We start from the raw sequence: 18,391 nt of genomic DNA, 5'->3' as shown, positions 1-18,391 counted from the left end.
CCAGAATGGCATAACAACATTTCGCTGACGCCAACAATCCTTCATGATTACATTACAAGTTTTACGGTAATCAACAGCAATCAGCAACCTAATTGTGCCACTTCTTTAACCTCATCTACCACATTTTCCCCTAATTAAGAGTTTACTCTCTAAGCGCTGCAAGTAAACAGCTGCAAATCATCCAGCAACGTTCCCACAAAAACCAACTTGTCTGCAGTGATAGAAAATGTTATTAGCAAGCGTATCACGTCGGCTTATCAGAATGTAAGGAAGGCTCATTAGCAAGACGAGATACATAGACCGTTACAGTAAGCTACCTTTGTATGCAAGTTAGAGCAGCTATTTGATTCATTCCCACCCTCATGTAGTAGAGAACAGAGCTACAGAAAGTTGAACAGCTTCACTCTGGATGTGTTTATATATCATGATTAATCCCTGTCAGGTGTGAACAAGGATTCCTGAGTGTTTCCTGGCAGGTGCGCACTCTTTTTTTTTTTTCTCTGTGTGGCCATTTTGAGTGGACAGAACTTTGAATTATCACGTTATTTAATCCATTTTTAAGTGAGATTATTTATGTCTGTTGCGAATCCATTTGCAGTGGGAGACACATCAAATCTGACTCCTTCAGCATGTTTTAGGTACAAAATGTAAAAAAAAAAGAAAGTTGTGTGAAACATCTCCCATAGCCCAGAACTTTCCATCTCTGACTCATTTTTCAGAACAAATATGCAGCCAGAAAGCCACTCTCTTAAACTGACTTTAATTCTATTTTCTGTAATTTATGATGAAAACCTAACCTTACACTGAATCCTCTTGTTCTTCAAGCTCTGCATAAAATAAAAACTCCTGAACATTTGTCTTTCCGTTGAAGGAAATGCAACTAAATTTTCAAAAAATTGCTGCTGTCAAGATGCTGCACCGTACATTTATTTTAACAAGCTTAAGAAGGAGTTATTCTTCCCAGGTGTCTCTTTTTGGATTTTCTTTGCCTTTGGAGAACTGTCAGACACTATCTGCAGAGACTTCTGTCAGCAGCGGTGAGCTGTGTGAATGTCTTATGAAACACAAAAAAGTCAAAAAAAAGACTTTGCTTCTGCATGTCCATGTTCTGCTCCTCAATGCTCGTACTCTGATTCAGATGCAATCCCAGGAGCTACATGTTTTAAGAAAAAGGCATTGCAACTGGACAAACATTCAGGAATAACAAAGACAACAAGCTTGAGAGCTAATGAGTGCATCTAAACATTGACCTAGCTGCTATGCCAACCAAAACATCGTGAAACCCTGCTGTTCCAGTGGTGATGCATCACTTACCTTTGAGTGTGTGTATGTGTGCTGCTGCTGCTGCAGGCTGGAAGTATCACAAGGCTTTGAGGAGTTTGGGACAGACGCTGAACAGCAGCCCTGGTGAGGGTTTGGCTTTTATCTGCAGGTGGGTGGAGCTGAAGCACGGCCTGGATCTCTGCATGTATGTGAGCGACGGAGAGAGGAAAACAAAACAAAAAAAGTGGATCAGTATGAGAGAGAAACAGCTACTGGGGCTGTGTGTTTGCTGCATGAGAAGTTAGAAGAGACTGGAACAAACAAAAAGGGAGCTCATTCAGCTGCACAATCGCAGATCAGGAAGAGGAAGATTCTCGTTTGTCTTGGACGTCTCAGCGCATTCTTTGCATGCAGAAAAGATTTAAGGGCAGGGTCTCACTTTGGTTTTGGCTGAGGTCAAGATCTAGCTGAGAGGAGAGTTCTTTGTCAGATTACCACTGTACACACACAGTAGTCTAGAAAACAATCCAACCACAAGGTCTATAAGAAGCTATTCTGCAGCTTTTGATCGTACAGAGTAATGCAACTTTCCAAGATCGATTATTAAGAGGTTGAAATATCCATGTAAAGGACATTGTATTCGAGTTAGGCAAAAAAAACAAAAACCTTGCTAATTTTTTTTCCACTCAGTAACACAGTTACATCCTCCTCTTAAGTAGCTGAGAGTAACTTTAGCATTGAAGAGGAAAAGAAAGGGAAAAGTCTGTACTTAAACACAGAGAGTTTACAGCCATGCAGCTCTAAGAAGCACTTTGATGCTGTGAGCTAAAAGCTAAAGCCAGTATGCTAACGTCCACACACAGTATTTAGCAGGTATAATGTTTACCATATTCATCATCTTAGTTTAGCATGTTAGCATGCCAATAAACACACAGTAGATAGCTAGATTTGAAGGTTTGAAGGATTACACAGATTAGCATATTGATTTATTTTGGGCCTTTTTATGCCTTTATTTGAGAGAGGACAGTGGATAGAGAGAGAGAGAGTGGAGAACATGCAGGAAAGGGGCCACAGGTCAGATTCTAACCGGGCCACCTGCCCCGAGGTACGCGGCCTGTAACCACCAGACCACCGGCGCCCCACAAATTAGCATCTTGACGTTATAACTGCAAAGTTTAAACTGTGTGGGTGCTAGGGGAACATTCAGAGGATCACTAAATCAACAAGAATGAATCATCTGGGTGTCTCAAGTGTTTGACCAAATCTATCCAATATTTTGCGTTAAGTCAATCCGAAACCCAAACGATGAACTGACCATCCAGTCAACTAACCGTCATTGTTATTTCAACAACAATCACCCTTCTAGCCTGGTGAAAAACAAAACGTCAGTGTTCTTCCAAAGCAAATCAAGATAGGAACACCTAAACAGAAGAGCTAAGCAAATCCAAAGGCTGCAAATCAGAGGCTAAAACTAAACATTTTACATTTTTGTGTTTTAAGTTTTCACTCATATAACCAGATGTGATGAAGTCTGTAACCTCAGACCTGTGACGCAAAAAGGATTGGAAAAGGAAAAGTTTAATGCCTAACTTTTCCCAATGAAAGCATAGTCGAAATACTTGCAACCCACCCAAACATTTTTGAAGCCTAAAGGCAGAAAAATTGCCCAATCTGGGAACTCTGGTTTGCACGATCATGCCTTTTCATGTGAATCCTCCCCAAAGCTTTGGGTGTAAAATGGTGAAAATATTTAACTGTTCGGCGATTTCTCTCCCGTGAGGAAGTAATAAGCAGAAGAAGAAAAAGGGGGGGGGGGGGGGGGATGATTCACACTCTGCACAGCTGGTTCACATTTGAGACTTCTTTGTGTTTTTGTTTGTGTTACTATTTTAGTCCTTTAACATGTTCTCTCCATGCGGGGACTGCTTTTAAAGAAAACATTTTGGTTTCCCTCACAGACTGATTTTACTGTCAGCTCATTGGTGCTGAGATCATTTGCGCTTGTTAAAGTGATTTACAATACAGCCATTTAACGCAGACAGAAATTAGCTTATTTTCATGAACAGTATTTCCCTTCTTTGATCTAAAAACATGGAACAACTTTTTACCCTAAGAGATGAGCCTTCTCTGCATTTTTAATTTTCAGTTTTAGAAAGTCCAGAGCGGCACGCTGTCCACCAGAGAGAACAGTCAGCTGGGTGGAAACACTGACCTCATACCTGTCGACATACAAGCTTCCTCTTCATGTAGTCATTAACCTGACACTTAGAGGCCAAGTTGATACAGAAATGTGAAAGTGCAGAAAACCCTGGAAATGAGTCTCATAACTTCCTGTATCCTGTTCAGCAATCAACTGTCTTTAATGTTTGGATGGGCAGCTTGTAGTCATGAGTAATGCTAACAGGTGGATACACTGTAACAAAAACATGACATTGGTTTGTGTTACCTGTGAGTCGAGATAGATTCCCAGGACTTTCATATTATGTACTAATGTTTATACTTTAACAGTGGCTCCATCCATACACTACAAACTACAAACATGTTTCTAGTGTAGAAGCTTAAGAATGGCTTCCATGTGATGTGATTATGTGTCATTAATACAGTAAACACAAACAAAGCTTTTTTGGTAGGGTTGGATTTGGTCCATTTGGCAACAAGAAGAGAAATGTTCTTCTCCAAAATCAAACTAAAAACTGAATTAGTGGACTGAAGTGGACATCGGGAAAAACCAAATTCACTCTCTTTTTTTTTTTTCCAGCAGCAGTGTCCAACATTTCAAATGCAAATTCAACACATATCCTGAATGTGCAAAGAAGTCAGAGGTAGATCCTGAGAAACCTTACTACAAAAACACATCCATAGTGTTCCTCAACTTCGAACATACTAAAAGCATTGTGGATGGATTCAGGAGCTCTTACTGGATATCCTGCCGTCAAATAATCTTAAAATGTAAATACATAAGCTTTATATAGGAGGATTTTCTCTTTCCACATATTTTCTGATAACTTGCCAAAGTAGAAATACATCTTAAAGCTTATATTTAATGCATTTCCTAGTACAATAAAACTGAAAGACTTCTACAATTTTGTGCAGGAGAACATGTCTGAAATGGCTAACAGAGCTCATTCTGGATCTGCTTTTTGTCCTCTGAACCACACTTTTAAAGATTCTGGCTCCAAAAGGACTTTATCCATCAACAGATGCGAGTCCTGACTGTAGTTACATGATGTCATTACAGGAATTGATGCAAACTAAATACCAGGTACAGCTGTGGGGAAAGGAGGCTAATGGTGAGTATTTCACTAGGCAGAACTGTTTGAGGTATAAGTTCCCAATCACAACATACATCTGGTGAACAAGGTGAATACATCAGTCAACACCGTCTGCTGTACTTCCTTAACAAGCAAACATGCCGATTCCTGCTGGAAACAGTTACTGAATGTGGAATCGTGCCGTTTGCTCTCTCATGACAACCTCTGGATTTTTCTGTCTGGCTGTTAATCTGTTCGTCTCATAGCTGGCTTTGAAACTCTGATGTTCCTCTCCATGTTTGGTTGAAGGTTTCAGAGTTTGGCAGAGCAGCGGTATGCCAAAAGGTTCAGGAGTCGACAGCTTGTCTTCATCCCCTCATTAAAGCTAGCGGGCTGTGTAAGAGGCACAAAGTCTGGCAAAATCTCTCCCAGAGAAAATCATTTAGCCCTCTCAGTTTCCCTCAGAGTTCTTCAACGTGTGTCTGTACAAAAACTGGAACAACTGAGTGACAGATAGCAATGAAGGGAAATAATGAAACCGCTTAATTGGCTGAAAAATGTAAAGTTGTGCCAGTCGTCCTGTGAGGGTGCTTAGAGCTTAACACTGTTCCAGCATAGAGGTCGTGGTAACGTTGGGATGGTTAGCAGGTTGAATGTTTATATTGTTCAAAATCTTGGTCAAGACTTACAGCATGCTAACATTAGAAATAAACACAGGGGGCTTTGGATAAGCTAATGTTATTATCACGTGCAGTTATTGTAGAGACACACGATGTATTTCCCTATTTGCACACAAAAAGAGTCAGTGCAGCTTTCATTAACTGTACTGTATGAGAATCCTTCACAAGCACTTAACCTGTATTTAAAAAAATGTAAATTACTCAGCGAGTTAAATATTATCTTTAGCATCCGGCAGGGCCGTTCACTGTAGCATGCTGCGTGTGACCGCTAGAAAAAACACAAGGCACAAGAGTAGTCGTGCCACTACTGCTTGGAAAGGCAACAGAATACTGTTTGTGCATTTTCCCACCATTTATTTTCCTTCGGTGAAGTCAGGCCAATTACAGAGCAAACCAAAGCATGCCAGTTCTACGTGATATCACAGGAAAAGGGTCATTAGCTTCTAACCCCCTTTACCAACATTTCCTGTGGTCATTAAGTCTGCAGAGAAGACAGAGAAGCAGGGTTGTCTGAGGGGTAAATCACCTCCACTCTGTGCTCTACTGCCTCTTTTCTGGCTCTGTCTGTGTCGGAAACCTGTCAACCTGTGTTTTTTCTAACCATGATGCAATCGTCTAGGTTCAGCAGACCCTGAATAATTAATTACTTTATTACCTGTTGCTTGGCTCCAGTTACTGGCTGGATTAGATTTAGTTCTGCACTGTAATTTAACATTTTCCGATAAGATATGATCGGTTTGGGAAGTAAAATGTTTCCAGGAGTGTCATTTTTTAGATTTGTTGGCCAACTTGTCCCATACATTCCTCATATTACAGTCAGGTTAATTATTTATTGTCCTACATTTCCCAAAATGCAGCACCAAATAAAGGGAGAATTAACACTCAATGCACTCACATCTTTATCTCATATTTTCTATTCATGTTGTTTTGCAACATTTCTAACTTTTTCTACCACTAATAACTCACTTTAGAGTCATGAAATCGTTTTTTTGCGGGAAAAAAGGAGTAATTAAAAGTGAAATTATATTGTACAGTGACAAAACAAGTGAAGAATTGCAAAGTAAACCCCTGAAAGAAAACATTTTTTAAAAGCTTTCTTCCATTGCAAAGGTATAAGATCTGGGATGCACTAGAGATGGATTAATTAAACTAAAAAGGACAAAGTTTAGGTTACAGATTTTGAGTTATGTTTAATTATAGCGACCCAAGCTCCATGTTTCCAGCATTTTTCTAATCATATTATGCAACGTAAACGTTTGTGTTATGTTTCAATAAATTCCGAAGTGTGCAAGTTTAAGTCGCACTTTTAGGGTTAGGGTACTTTTTTTCATATCAGACGTGGTACTTAAATCTGAAAGATGAACTTGCTACTCAAGGTATTAAAGCTTTCTCTCCTCCCTTCTCAACATATGAATGTAATCCATTTTGTTGGGAGCATCAAAACATCATAAAGAGAAACCACACCGTTTATTAACCTATCTCCAAACCTCTCCATCAATGGAGCTATTGTGTGAATTCTGTTTCTGGGCGATTCCCTACAGCGAGAAAAAAGAAATTACATTATGAAGAATGGCAAATATGATCCTAAAACATTTACTTTTTCAGTTAGTCCCTGCAGCCTGTCAGTCATCAACTACACCTTCTACTCCCACACACTGCCTGGCTGATGCCTGATACACACACACACACTCACTAACACACACCTGGACACTCCTGCCTGCCAGAAACCTTTCATAAAAAATGTTGTCACTGTATCTAAATCTACATATAGACAAAAACTCAATTACTACAGTCTGTTTCATGGCATATGCATTATGCTACTTTCCCCACTTTTCCCCACATTATACAGAGTATGCATTCATCTGATTCTAAGAACACTTCATCGTCCTTGGGCATGAAGGTATTCTCTGTCCGTCAAGATTACTGCACATATACGAGAGAATACCGCAGCTTGAGGAGAGCCTCCCTCTAAAATCTTTTATTTATTTGGCTGCAGGTTTGAGCCAAACGCTTTGGTTTGCATTTCATTCCTCTGCTGCCCTTGGAACGGGGGCCAGGTCTATGTGGACTGGAAACCCCCGGTGTTTGATGGTGGGGAAGCAAATTAATCAATTTAAGATGCTTGCTCACATCTTTAAAAAGCAGCTGAGTCATTGCCTGTTGATTGCCTATGCAATCTGGGCATAGTCTGGGACTACTGGGTTTACGGCAAAAAAATGGAATTTACATAGGTAAACCTGAGCCTGCTTGATGCAGAAAAGTCCTATTTTTAGTTCAGCCTTTATAAAAAAAAATTCTGCAGGTTTTTCAGACAGACATGTTGGAGGCCCATGTTGAGTTCCTCATGGGAATGCTGTTTGACCAAGACCAGGTCTAGATACACACCAAACGTGTCAGCCCTCCAGCAGCCCACTCTGTCAATTCAGCCCTGTGTCTCGCTATGTCTGTTGACTGGCTGGAGGTATGCTGTAACCTTATTCAGCAGATTGAAAGTACAGCAATAATGACAGAGACAATATCACTGCTCAAGTTAAATTTCAACCAATTCCCACAGTAGCCACTTTCCTCTGAAAGCAATAATGCTTAAAAAAATTGCACTAATAAATTGCAGTTTCTAGACTTATCCGTTACTGAAGAAGGCCATATTACAGTTTATAACAAATTCAATGATTCACTTTCCATCATTTGCCAACAGCAAAGCCTTCAACCACTTCCTAATTGCAATGTCAGAGGATAATGGACACCATGTAAAAATGTTAAATACTTTTAAATGTTCTTATATTGATTCAGAATTCAAATTGACTGCTGTGGCTCATTAAGTAGTGTGGGCTGGAAGATTGGGCCGGTGGTAAAATCCACTGCTCCTTCAGGTTACATTTTATATTGGCCCTGGCAAAGCTGATGGCTGGATGTCTAAAGTGTTTTGAACAGTGGGAAGACAAGAAAGGTGCGATATAAGTGCATTTACAAATGCAATGTTATTATGTTTTTTGATAACCTGGAAACTCTGCCAGATAGTTAACTGGCACAGTTTGTTTGCTCTTTATAATAACTTGATATCAGAAGTATACTATTCTTATAAAACTGCCTGAACTGAGCACTTTTGACGTATAAATAAGCCAAAAGGTTTGGGCTAGGACCAGAAAGTATCCAGTGGTAAAGGTTCAAAACAATCATGTGATTCTTTCACTCTCAGACCCCTATTTCTTTTGCAATGCAGTTATAAAAGGGTCCAGACGGCATGAAACTGAACATAAACATTAGTTTAAACAACACTTTCTCTAGGGATATTACATGAGAGAGGTACACAGTTGGCTCAGGGATTTGGCCTGAAACAAGACGTCATGCCCAGGGGGTCAAACAAATGTTTCATTTGAACAGCGTACAAGTGTTAAACTCTGCTTTCCCACACTCAAATCAACTCAATATGGCTAAAAATAAGACAGATTAATGACAAGTTCGATGCATTTGTCTAAGAAGCTTTGCCTCATTGAACACACATTCTTTAGCTGTTTTCATGGGTGTGTGTCTCCAAATTGAAATACAAAATAATTACAGTTCACCTCTAAGGCCACACCAATCTGACAGTACATCTGCAGTTCTGTCTACCTCAGCTCAAGCCTCCAAGTTTGCTCATTGGGTCAACTTCCTTCTTAGATGTTGTGTGATTATGTAAGTACATTTAAATGTTACTTTTGAGCATGTTCAGGTTGTAATAGAAATCTTTTCATTACTTTACTGGTCTACATTTTTGGTTGTGTGCACAGTCCTTTTTATTTTCCCTTGTGGACAAGCTCACATTATTTCTTTGGAGACAGGAATGACAGCTGTCTGAGATTCATGCCACTGGAAGCAAAAGGTATGAAAAATATCAGCCTGAAAATCCAGACAATGAGCCATAGTCTCTTTTTCCATGAAACACAGCTCTCGGGGCTGTCTGGACTAATTAAGGGATCATTTTCTTCCACCTATTCTGTAAGTCATGCTGTATGCTGGCAGGAGAGAATTTACAGCCACCACCTTTAAGGGTAATATGCAATAAAAATGTCTCGCTTTGAAGTATGAAGAGCAGCAAACCACAGGTTTTTCAGCTTCATGTTGTGAAACAATCACTAGAGTCCTGTCATGTGTTGTTCTGAGAATTTACATGATTGTGATGTTGAACAGAAATACTCATCTGTTCACATGACTGAGGCACAAAAATTCCTTCCTGCTTATGTGTCAGATGAGGCCACAAAGTCCTGTTTTATTTCTGCACTTGGCAAAATATCTGCGCTAATATCTTCAAAACAGGCTTTCTTTTACGTCTCGCCAAAGTCGGCCGCGACGCTGCGCTTGCCAGCAGAATCCAGATATTGATTCCAGATTTAGTCAATTAACTGTTTTTGACACACACACCAATTTTTGCGTCCAACCAAAGCCTCTGATACACCATTAAGACCAAAACCCTGCAGCTACATCACCAAGGCAACGCTAAAGGGTGCAACATTAAACGCGGATGCATGCATTTCATCCAAGCCAAAAATGAAGGCATGTGCACTTGTGTGCGTCAAGAAAAAGCAGAACTGAGTCGTACAGAAGCAGCAGAAGATGAAGCAGACAGTAGAAAAATTACCGTCATCCCTCCGAGGAGCAGAGTAAACTGACCCTGCTGGCCTTCTTTTGCCACACAGGTTGAGACGCTGAGTTTGGACATGTTTGGTGTTAAACGTACATGAAAGTACCTAAATATTGAAATATGCTGTAACTGGGTAAGTTCCCCATTCTTTACTGAGATACAATTATGCAACATGTGTATAATATCACAGTATAGTATAATATGTCGATTAAAGGTTGATGTGTAAGGGGCAACAGATTCCCCCTGGACACCAAATGTCCCTTAAATACAAAGTAATAAAGGAGCCCTAAAGGTCACTGTGACATTTCACTCTTCCTTACTATCCAGGGAAATTACTTCCATTAATGGAAACAGCTGATGTCAACCCTGTCCAGGAGACTTAATCAACTCTATAAGGTCTCACAGCTCCATGTTTCAGTGTTGATGTATTAATCGGAGCCTGCCGCACATCAGATTGATGTCTGGCGGCGTAAACTTGAAAGATGAGGACTACAGATGAGACTGTGAGAAAGACAGAGTCTAAGCAGAGACGGAATGATAATAACGATGTAGCCAAGACAGAAACGGAAAGGCTGAAGACTACTGTTGGTCTTCGCAGTGGGTCTCGGCCTCCTCAGAAGCTCAGCTCTCGACCCTGTTTGTCCAGCTTTGACGAACTGAGCCGGCTTCTCTCTTCGTTTGCCAGGAGAGAAAGTTTTTATTGGCTCGATCTCATCACATGCAGAGACATTACACACAGGCCGTGTTGACTCAGATAGAAGTCGATGCCCGAGCACGAAAGATGTAGGTTTGTCCAAGTTTACAGACGCTAAATCCAAAGAGTCACAAGATTGTCTGTTAGTCTCAGAAACAAGAACTTTGTGTACAGCAGCACTGACAAGGCACAAAATAAGGGGTTTTTGTGCGTAATTGTGGTTAGTCTGATTAACAGGATGTAGACAGTTTGTGTTAGCTTGCTCTGGCTGCCAATTTAGAAATAAATCTCCCCTCCTTCTGATATCATCGTGTCAGCACTTTAAATATCCCTGTGGCTACATAAAATGACAACAAGCTCTCGGAAAGCAACAAAATTGCAAGTATGGACAAAGACTAGTTTAGCTCAACCAAATAAGTTCCCTCCTTAAACCACTTTGCAAAAATGTTCAACAATCCCTGAATGTGTCTGGGTACTAATGTAACATTCCTTGATTTTCTGGTTTAATACCAAAAAAGGAATATGTTTTTTTGACACTGCAATCAGAATTTTAAAAAGAACAAAAAGGAGTTTCACATTTTCAGAAAAGTACTTTTTTGTTTGTGCTTATTGCTCTTAATTTTGATTAACTTACAGCAATACAATTGTGTTTAATATTCCATTAGCATTACAAAAAAACAAACTGCTGCTACATGGTGTGTATTTACAAATTTGCATGCAAACATTATTCTTAAAAGTTTAAAATATATTCTGAAGATGCACTATAAAGAGTCTCTACACTATCCTCATCATCACTTAGTCAAACTTTGAGCTTTTATATATGAAGTACTACAATGCTTTAATGATGGGACACATTATGACACAGAACCCCCTCGGTATAAAAAAAGTCAACGTGCGTGTGAGAATTCATGCTCAGCTGATTGAAGTGAACCTGACTCTGTTACATGAGAGACAGCGGGCGGGGGACTAATTGACTTCAGGTGTGTGTGGAGGCAGCGTGCCTCATTTTCCGGGCTACCGGTATTTATAGCATTTTTCACATGAGCTGTGCAGAAGATACCGGCCCATTGTGGACATTTTAACAACAAGAGACCACCCAAGATATTGGAATTTAAATGCACTCAACATTTAAATCTGAATCAGAGACACATAAGTGAGCTTGAGTGGTGAATTTTATTGGCTTTAGTGCTGAGCAAGGCCAGCTTTTTCTTCCTGTTTACTGTTTTTGAGCGAAGCTAGGTTATAATTAGCTTACCAGTAAGAGATTCATTTGCTGTGGTTTATTGTGTTTGTATAAATTGAACAAAACAACTAAAAACGTACTTAATAGTAAGGTTCAGTGGTAGATTTCCATACCTGTGTAAAGAGATAGGCTAGCTTCTTGTGCCTGTTTCCAGTCTTTATGCTATGCTATGCTAAGCTAACTGACTGTAGCTTATTTTTACACGAGCGTGGTGTCAAACTTCTCTTTTAAGTCTCGCCAAGAATGAAGATAGGTACATTGTCCAACATAATCAACTGTTCCTTTTTCAAAAACTGACTTCAAAACGTGTTTAGCCAAATGCTGGTTCATCCTAAGGGTTTTAACAAATCTCACAAATGTATTGTTTCCATTTGTAAACTATCTACAGACATGTGCAGACTCTGTGTAGAAACTGGTATTGCATTTAATTAAGGTTTTTATTGATATAGCTGTTCTAGCCATTATTAGGTTTCAGGTCTTTATACAAAGGTAGAAAAAGCTAAGCTAACCAGAATTAGCCTTGTTTAATGTACAGATATGAGAATGGTTTCAATCATTTGACCCTCAGCAAGAAAAACAATAAGCACTTTCCCAAGATGTAGAACAGTGTTTTGAGACAATTTCTGTTTGAAAAAGAGGATTTGGGGGTTTGAACAAACCAGATTTGTTCCCACATTCTAACAATCTAAAAAAAACACCAAAACACTCGCAAGCATTGTTCAAATATTTTGTCTATTGCATTATATTTTCATTTTGCTCTCCAAACACCTACAAAACACCCTTCCTTCCTGTCTTTCCCTTTCCTGGGGAAAGTAATCTGCATCACTGTGGGGAAGGATCTTTTTGCTAGACAATATTAATCAAATAGCTTAGACGTTCTTCCATGGTAATCACATTAAGAGTCTAAGTGGTTCAGAGTTTCCTCTCTAATTATTAAACCAAAGCTCTCTCTTGTCTTTGGTGTTTCCAAACCACATTAAAGAGGAAAATCCTCTCAAGAAGTGCTCGCTCTTGGTTTTGGATTTTAGTGAAACTGGGCCAAGAACTAAGGGGGCAGGATTCACACTTAGCCTCCACACTGAGGTTTGGATGTGTCAGTGAGTGTGCTCCTGCTCTGCCAGCTTTGGCAAAACAACTCGTACATGTGTCACAGACCTCACCTCCTCGGGTCTCAGACTTGCTCTCTCTACAGGGTTTTCCTTGGCAGGGGACAGGGGGAGCAACTAAGGCCCAAGATAAACAGAGACACGTTACAGGGGAGGACAGATGGTTTCAGAACGGCTAAGAGTCTGAAACTAAATATCTTTGTCACACCAAAGCTAATCTGCGGCTGGTCCTTTACAGTAGTGTTATAACAGATGTTAGCCTGAAATGGCAATGAATGAAACTTTGCTCTTTTTTTGTGAGATTGTGTCTTCTGATAAACCGAGCCCACCCAGAAAAATCTTTTCCCGAGACAAGTCAAGAAATAAGAAAAAAATGAAAAGGTCTTCGCTAAGAACAAGCAACCCCTGGTCTTCAAAAATGAAGCTACGGGTTGAGGCTGAAATCACTGACAGGTGGACATGATGTAATTGTTTCCCACGACTCAGTCCTGCCGCTTTGCCTGTTTATACATTGATTGAAAGTAAGGTCGAGGCAGCATTCTCCAATATGGCCACCGCCATTGTTAGTCTTTATAACCTCTCTTAACCAGTGGGTGTCGTGTATGTGAAGACGTCCATGTTTCATAGAGTCTTTCGTTTAAAAGGCTGAAAGTCATCCCCCCAGTGTTTGTTTTTCCAACAAATGGTCAAAATCCTCAAAACGATTACACATTAAATCCATCACGAAGTAAAGCAGCAAATCCAAGAATCAGACGCAGAAACTATACAGAGAAAAGACTATAAGTTGCGGATTAATTTTCAGATTAATTACACAATAAATGTGTAATTGTAGTGCAATAAAAATACCTCTAAATGTTTTAGCATGACAAGAAAATACTCAAGCACTTGTACAACTGAGAAACAAAACTTTTCATATATTTATATATAAAGGATGATACTACAATACACAAAAAATATCAAGTTAAAAAGGAGAATTATAGGGTCAAAGGACCTTTTGTTCTTACATTCATATTACTGCCCCCTAGTGGTGGTTTGCACTCAATGCACCTGTGCAGAAAGTTCAATGAGTAGCATAATGTTACAGTACAAGGAAAAAACTCTGTTTTTGATCTTAATCATTTTAAAGAGAAAAATCCTGTAGGCTTTAATGATGAACAATTGACTGCCTTCAATTTACTGAACAGAACAATAAAAGTAATTATGATTAATACGACAGCAACTGTGTAAAATGGAAGAACATTTGAGTTATTTTTCTCAGTCTAGCAGCCACAGGGCAAAAGACATGAACAATTTGTATGTAATCCACAACCCACAATTCCTTGGGCCTGGGTCCCGGCTGTCTGCTTGGACTCCTTCCGTAAACAAGATCTGATTTCTGAAATTGACGCGCTTGAGGTACCGTTCCCATGCCTCGATTTTAAAAAGGAGCTCAGGGTTCCAGGTTTGGCAAACACAATCAGAGAATCAGACACAAAGGAAGAAAACAGAAAACATGCAGGACAGACGAGACAAAGAAGGTGATGAACTCTGCAGCCAAAACTAAACACTTTTTTAAAAATAAAATCATTGCCTACAATTTTGGAATTTGGATGTAAACTATTAAATTTAATAGCAGGATATGAATCCATGATTCCCACCCTGTGCTTGTATTACTCTGGTCTTGGCCCGGTCATTTTGCTTGACCATCAGACAAATATCTCACAAATTACGGAATGTGTGTGCGTGCATAGTTTCGAGGAGAAAAAGGGAAATTCACAGTCAGGTTTTAGGGATTATGTCCAGCCTGAAATTGATCCTCCAAGATTGTCGGAAGAAGTCAAGGATCAAGACCCAAGGTGGAAAAATATAACAAAACTTTAGCCTTTCAGATTGATAAAGCTGAGATCGTCAAGATTTCCCTGCTTTTGGAGTGAATCTTGGCAGGTGACGGACAAATCTGACTGTCAGTTCAAACTTAATTTGTAACTCAAGAAGGTGCCTCAAAACATTCCGACTGTCAGCGCAATTTTCCCCCCAATTCAGCCTCACTGACAGCAAATTGAGGGAGTTTTTTTCTACTTTACATTCAGATTGATTGGGCGTTAATGTAAGATTAACAAGGTTCCACCCAAATTGCAGCACCGGACACTGCAAGATGTACTGCAGTGATGGTGAGTCATTTCCAGATGTGACAAGTTAATAAGAGAGATGAGAAAATCTTGTGTTAAGCTTCAGAAACATCTCATAATCTCACGGAAATGATTCAAAGTGATTCAAATCCATGATTAGATTAACACTCATCTAAAATTGCATTTATAAACATATCCAAAAGTTTGGGTGTCGCTTTAAGAAGTGCCAAAAAATTTGATTTCTTTCCGAACACAAATCAAACACATCAAGTTTCATTCAGTTTGTCAGGAGGGTTTGGCTTCAGGCCTCTGTGCTGACAACTTTTTACTCCTGAGGTGTTCTTGAGTTAAAGTCGAGTCAGGGCTAAAAGTGCTGCAGTAAAGCAGTCCATTTTTCATCATTAAAAAACGAATTCACTTAAAGTTGTTACTTTTAATATTTTGTAAACCCAGACAGGGCAGAGCATCAGCTTTGAAGCATACAATATGTCTAGACAAACTAACATTTTACAGCAAAAAAAAAACAGCTCAAATAATATATAACAAAAAAAAGAATGTGCTCTTGGTTAAAATGTTAATTTCATAACAGGGAAAATTCTCACAGGGATACTTAGGGGTCGTAACTTCATAACCCATCCAGTCAAAGAAAAAATGGGCGTTAACAATTTTAACGCTTTTTATGCTGTAGGAAACCTTGATTCCAGTTTGAGTATATTTACGAGTATACTTAATGAGATATTTAAAAGATATATTTCAGTGGGACTCAACCATCAAAGCCATCAGGTCCTGTTGGCTATCCTCTTGGATCTTCTCAGACCTGGGTTTGGTTGGTCCTCTGCAGCAGCTCGTTTTCTGCTGCGCTGCACACCAGTTTCAATGTTTTTTTTACCCTCTGTGACTTTGCTCTTTGTTGATTTACTTTGGTTTGTTGAGTCTTGCACATTTTCTTTAGATTTTACAGCATTTTTTCTTTCCTTTCCTCGACTATTAACTTTGGTGGCCTGTGGTTCATCCGAGGTTTTTACTTCTTCTGCTTCCACTTTGCTTTCTTGAGCTTTTTGGGTGCTGATCTGCAGTTCAAGAGCTTTGTTAGCTTCCTGTGAAGTCATGTCATTTAGTCAGTACAGTAAATCCGTTAAAGCCTTCAGTTTGCACAAATTCAGTTTAGTGAGAAAAGCAAAAATTTAATGAACATTACTTCAGATCCAATCCACTTCTCACCTCTTGTTGTGTTAGTTCAGATTTAAGGGTGAATAACTGGCTCATCAAACCCTGTATCTTCATCTGAAAACATAAACGAACTGTCAAAAATCACCCCAAAAAAACGACACATGCATTTAAAGTAGTTTGAGCTTCTCATACCTGTTCAGCGGCGACCTTTTTTTCAAGCTTGGCCTCCTCCTTCTTCCTGTTTTTAAGAGATCCATATTAGTAAATGATCCTCCTCATTTTGACAGACGTTAAATGTAAAACATCTACACATGCAGACTGATTTTTCTAACATTCATGAGCTGCACTGATCTAAAAAATAAAAAATAAACAGAAGAAATAATCAATAAGCAATCTGTGCGGAATTTCAAGTTCTGGGGCTTCTCACATGAAGGATGTTGCCGTTTGTGTTTGGGATTTACATGACACATGAACGCAACAATTAAATTACTATTCATCGATCTGTTAAAAGGCCTTGTTGTATTGAGGTTAACGTTGACAAAAAATCCTTTAAATCTTCTCTGCAAAGTCAATTTCTAAATAATTTCAAGTTAACATTTGCTGCTAATTTTCTTAGAGTTCAAAAAACATTTGGAATATAATTAGCAGGCATGCTAATAAATAAATTAGAATTATCGTAAACATTTGTAAGCATAATCTTGGATATTTGACTGTTTCAAATAACTCAAGGTAAAGGCTCCCATCTTAAAAGGGAAAGGCCGCCAGCTTACTTGTTTGCCACCATCTTCTCCATCCGAGTGAGCTCAATCCTTTCCTCGGCCATGGCTGTTTGGACGTCCTCTTCGGTCACCATGGCGAGGAGAGACTTGGCGTCGAGGTCTGTTAAATCTGTCAGAGGCGTGGAGGTTTTGAGGACCACCTTCATCAACCGGGTGAGGTCTTCACAGGAGGGGAACTGACGGAAAAAAAAAAAGATTCACGAGAATCAACTGGACCATTTTGATCTTCTTTACAAGACAGGCAACTTAAATACTTTTCACACAAGTTTGTAATTAGTGAGTGCATTTGTTTATAAAACAAAACCAACAACAACAGGTCAATGTGCTTGTGTTCAAGCTGTCCATCTTCTAACCTTTAAATGTCGATGGAAATGTCAGCGATAAGATCCATCCCCCTTACCTTCAGGTGAAAAGATATATTCTACAAGTAATGCCTTTTCAGGGTCAATACAAACAGAGACTCACCTTTTTAAGCTCAGCCTGTGCTTTCTCCCTGGTTGCACATGTCAGCTCGAACGCCATCATTTCATTCTTTAACAGCCTCTGTATCTGTTCCAGATCTCCCTGCAGACAGACAAAGCATCCCAAAACATGTTAAACTAAACAAAAATGATTGCAATCAAGGGAACATAACAACATTTTTTTTGCAAACAAGAATCAGCAAGGAGTGAGTAAGCCTGAATCACCTGCAGCTTCTTAGCTAGTTTTTCTTCCTTCATCTTCTCGATGAACTCCAAGTCACTCTGTGTCAGCTGATAGCCCTTCATCCCTTTCAGCATGGAGGTAGGGTCGTCTGGTTCTAAGAGTTTTAAATTAAAAGAAAATAACAAGCAAGAAAAATGATTAAGGGCAGAAAATGGGCAGCTAGGACTATTGAAATCCAAATCTGGGTTTTCAAAAATGCTATTTTGTTATCTTTAGCTTAAGAGAGGAAAAGACTAACACAATAATACAATTAAAAAAGCAGGAGTAAAGATCACTTTTACTTGTTTTAATCTCAAGAGGGTTGAAATCAAATGTGCTGTTTAGCTCATTTTCTTCCTGATTTCTTGAACCTGCCTGTTGAAAGAAAGCACAACAGGATTGAGTGCTTATAAGATATATAACTGGATATACGATGAAGGTAGGAGGTGAAATAATCTCAGTATGTACCTGCGCTCCCTGCTGTGTCTCCTCACAATCCTCATTCTGATCTTCATTACAAAAATCCAAGTGTCTTTTCACATCCATCATAGGAGGAGTCCTGGGGAGTTGTTGACCGGAGGGGATACAATTCCCCATGTGCCCGCTCTCTCTTCGAATTTCATAGTATCTGTCAGACATGTCTGAGGCTCCGTCTGTAAAACTGAAGATGCAGGCCCAGCCAATATGTTCTCCTAAGTTTGACTCTAAGATTTCTGCCCTGCCTTCTCCACACTCTCTTGTTGTTTGAAAATGTGGAGCTGTTTCTCAATTATCTGAATCATTTTCACCTGTGGC

General features: G+C 39.4%; 1 protein-coding gene across 1 annotated transcript; it reads right to left on the bottom strand.

The window, feature by feature from the left end:
• Positions 1-15,381: 15,381 nt before the first annotated feature.
• On the bottom strand, positions 15,382-18,391 carry LOC132959775 (myosin-11-like). Its single transcript, XM_061032965.1, has 8 exons — positions 18,065-18,391; positions 17,899-17,971; positions 17,599-17,711; positions 17,378-17,476; positions 16,904-17,088; positions 16,326-16,371; positions 16,185-16,247; positions 15,382-16,060 (listed from the first exon to the last, which is right to left on the bottom strand). Exons 1-8 carry the CDS (start codon positions 18,233-18,235, stop codon positions 15,743-15,745), a joined length of 1,068 nt encoding a protein of 355 aa, XP_060888948.1. The 5' UTR covers positions 18,236-18,391; the 3' UTR covers positions 15,382-15,742.

The sequence above is a fragment of the Labrus mixtus genome, chromosome 24, assembly GCF_963584025.1.
Source record: "Labrus mixtus chromosome 24, fLabMix1.1, whole genome shotgun sequence".
Lineage (NCBI taxonomy): Eukaryota > Metazoa > Chordata > Actinopteri > Labriformes > Labridae > Labrus > Labrus mixtus.
Note: the sequence above shows the minus strand (reverse complement) of the source record. Positions and strands in the feature narration are given on the sequence as shown.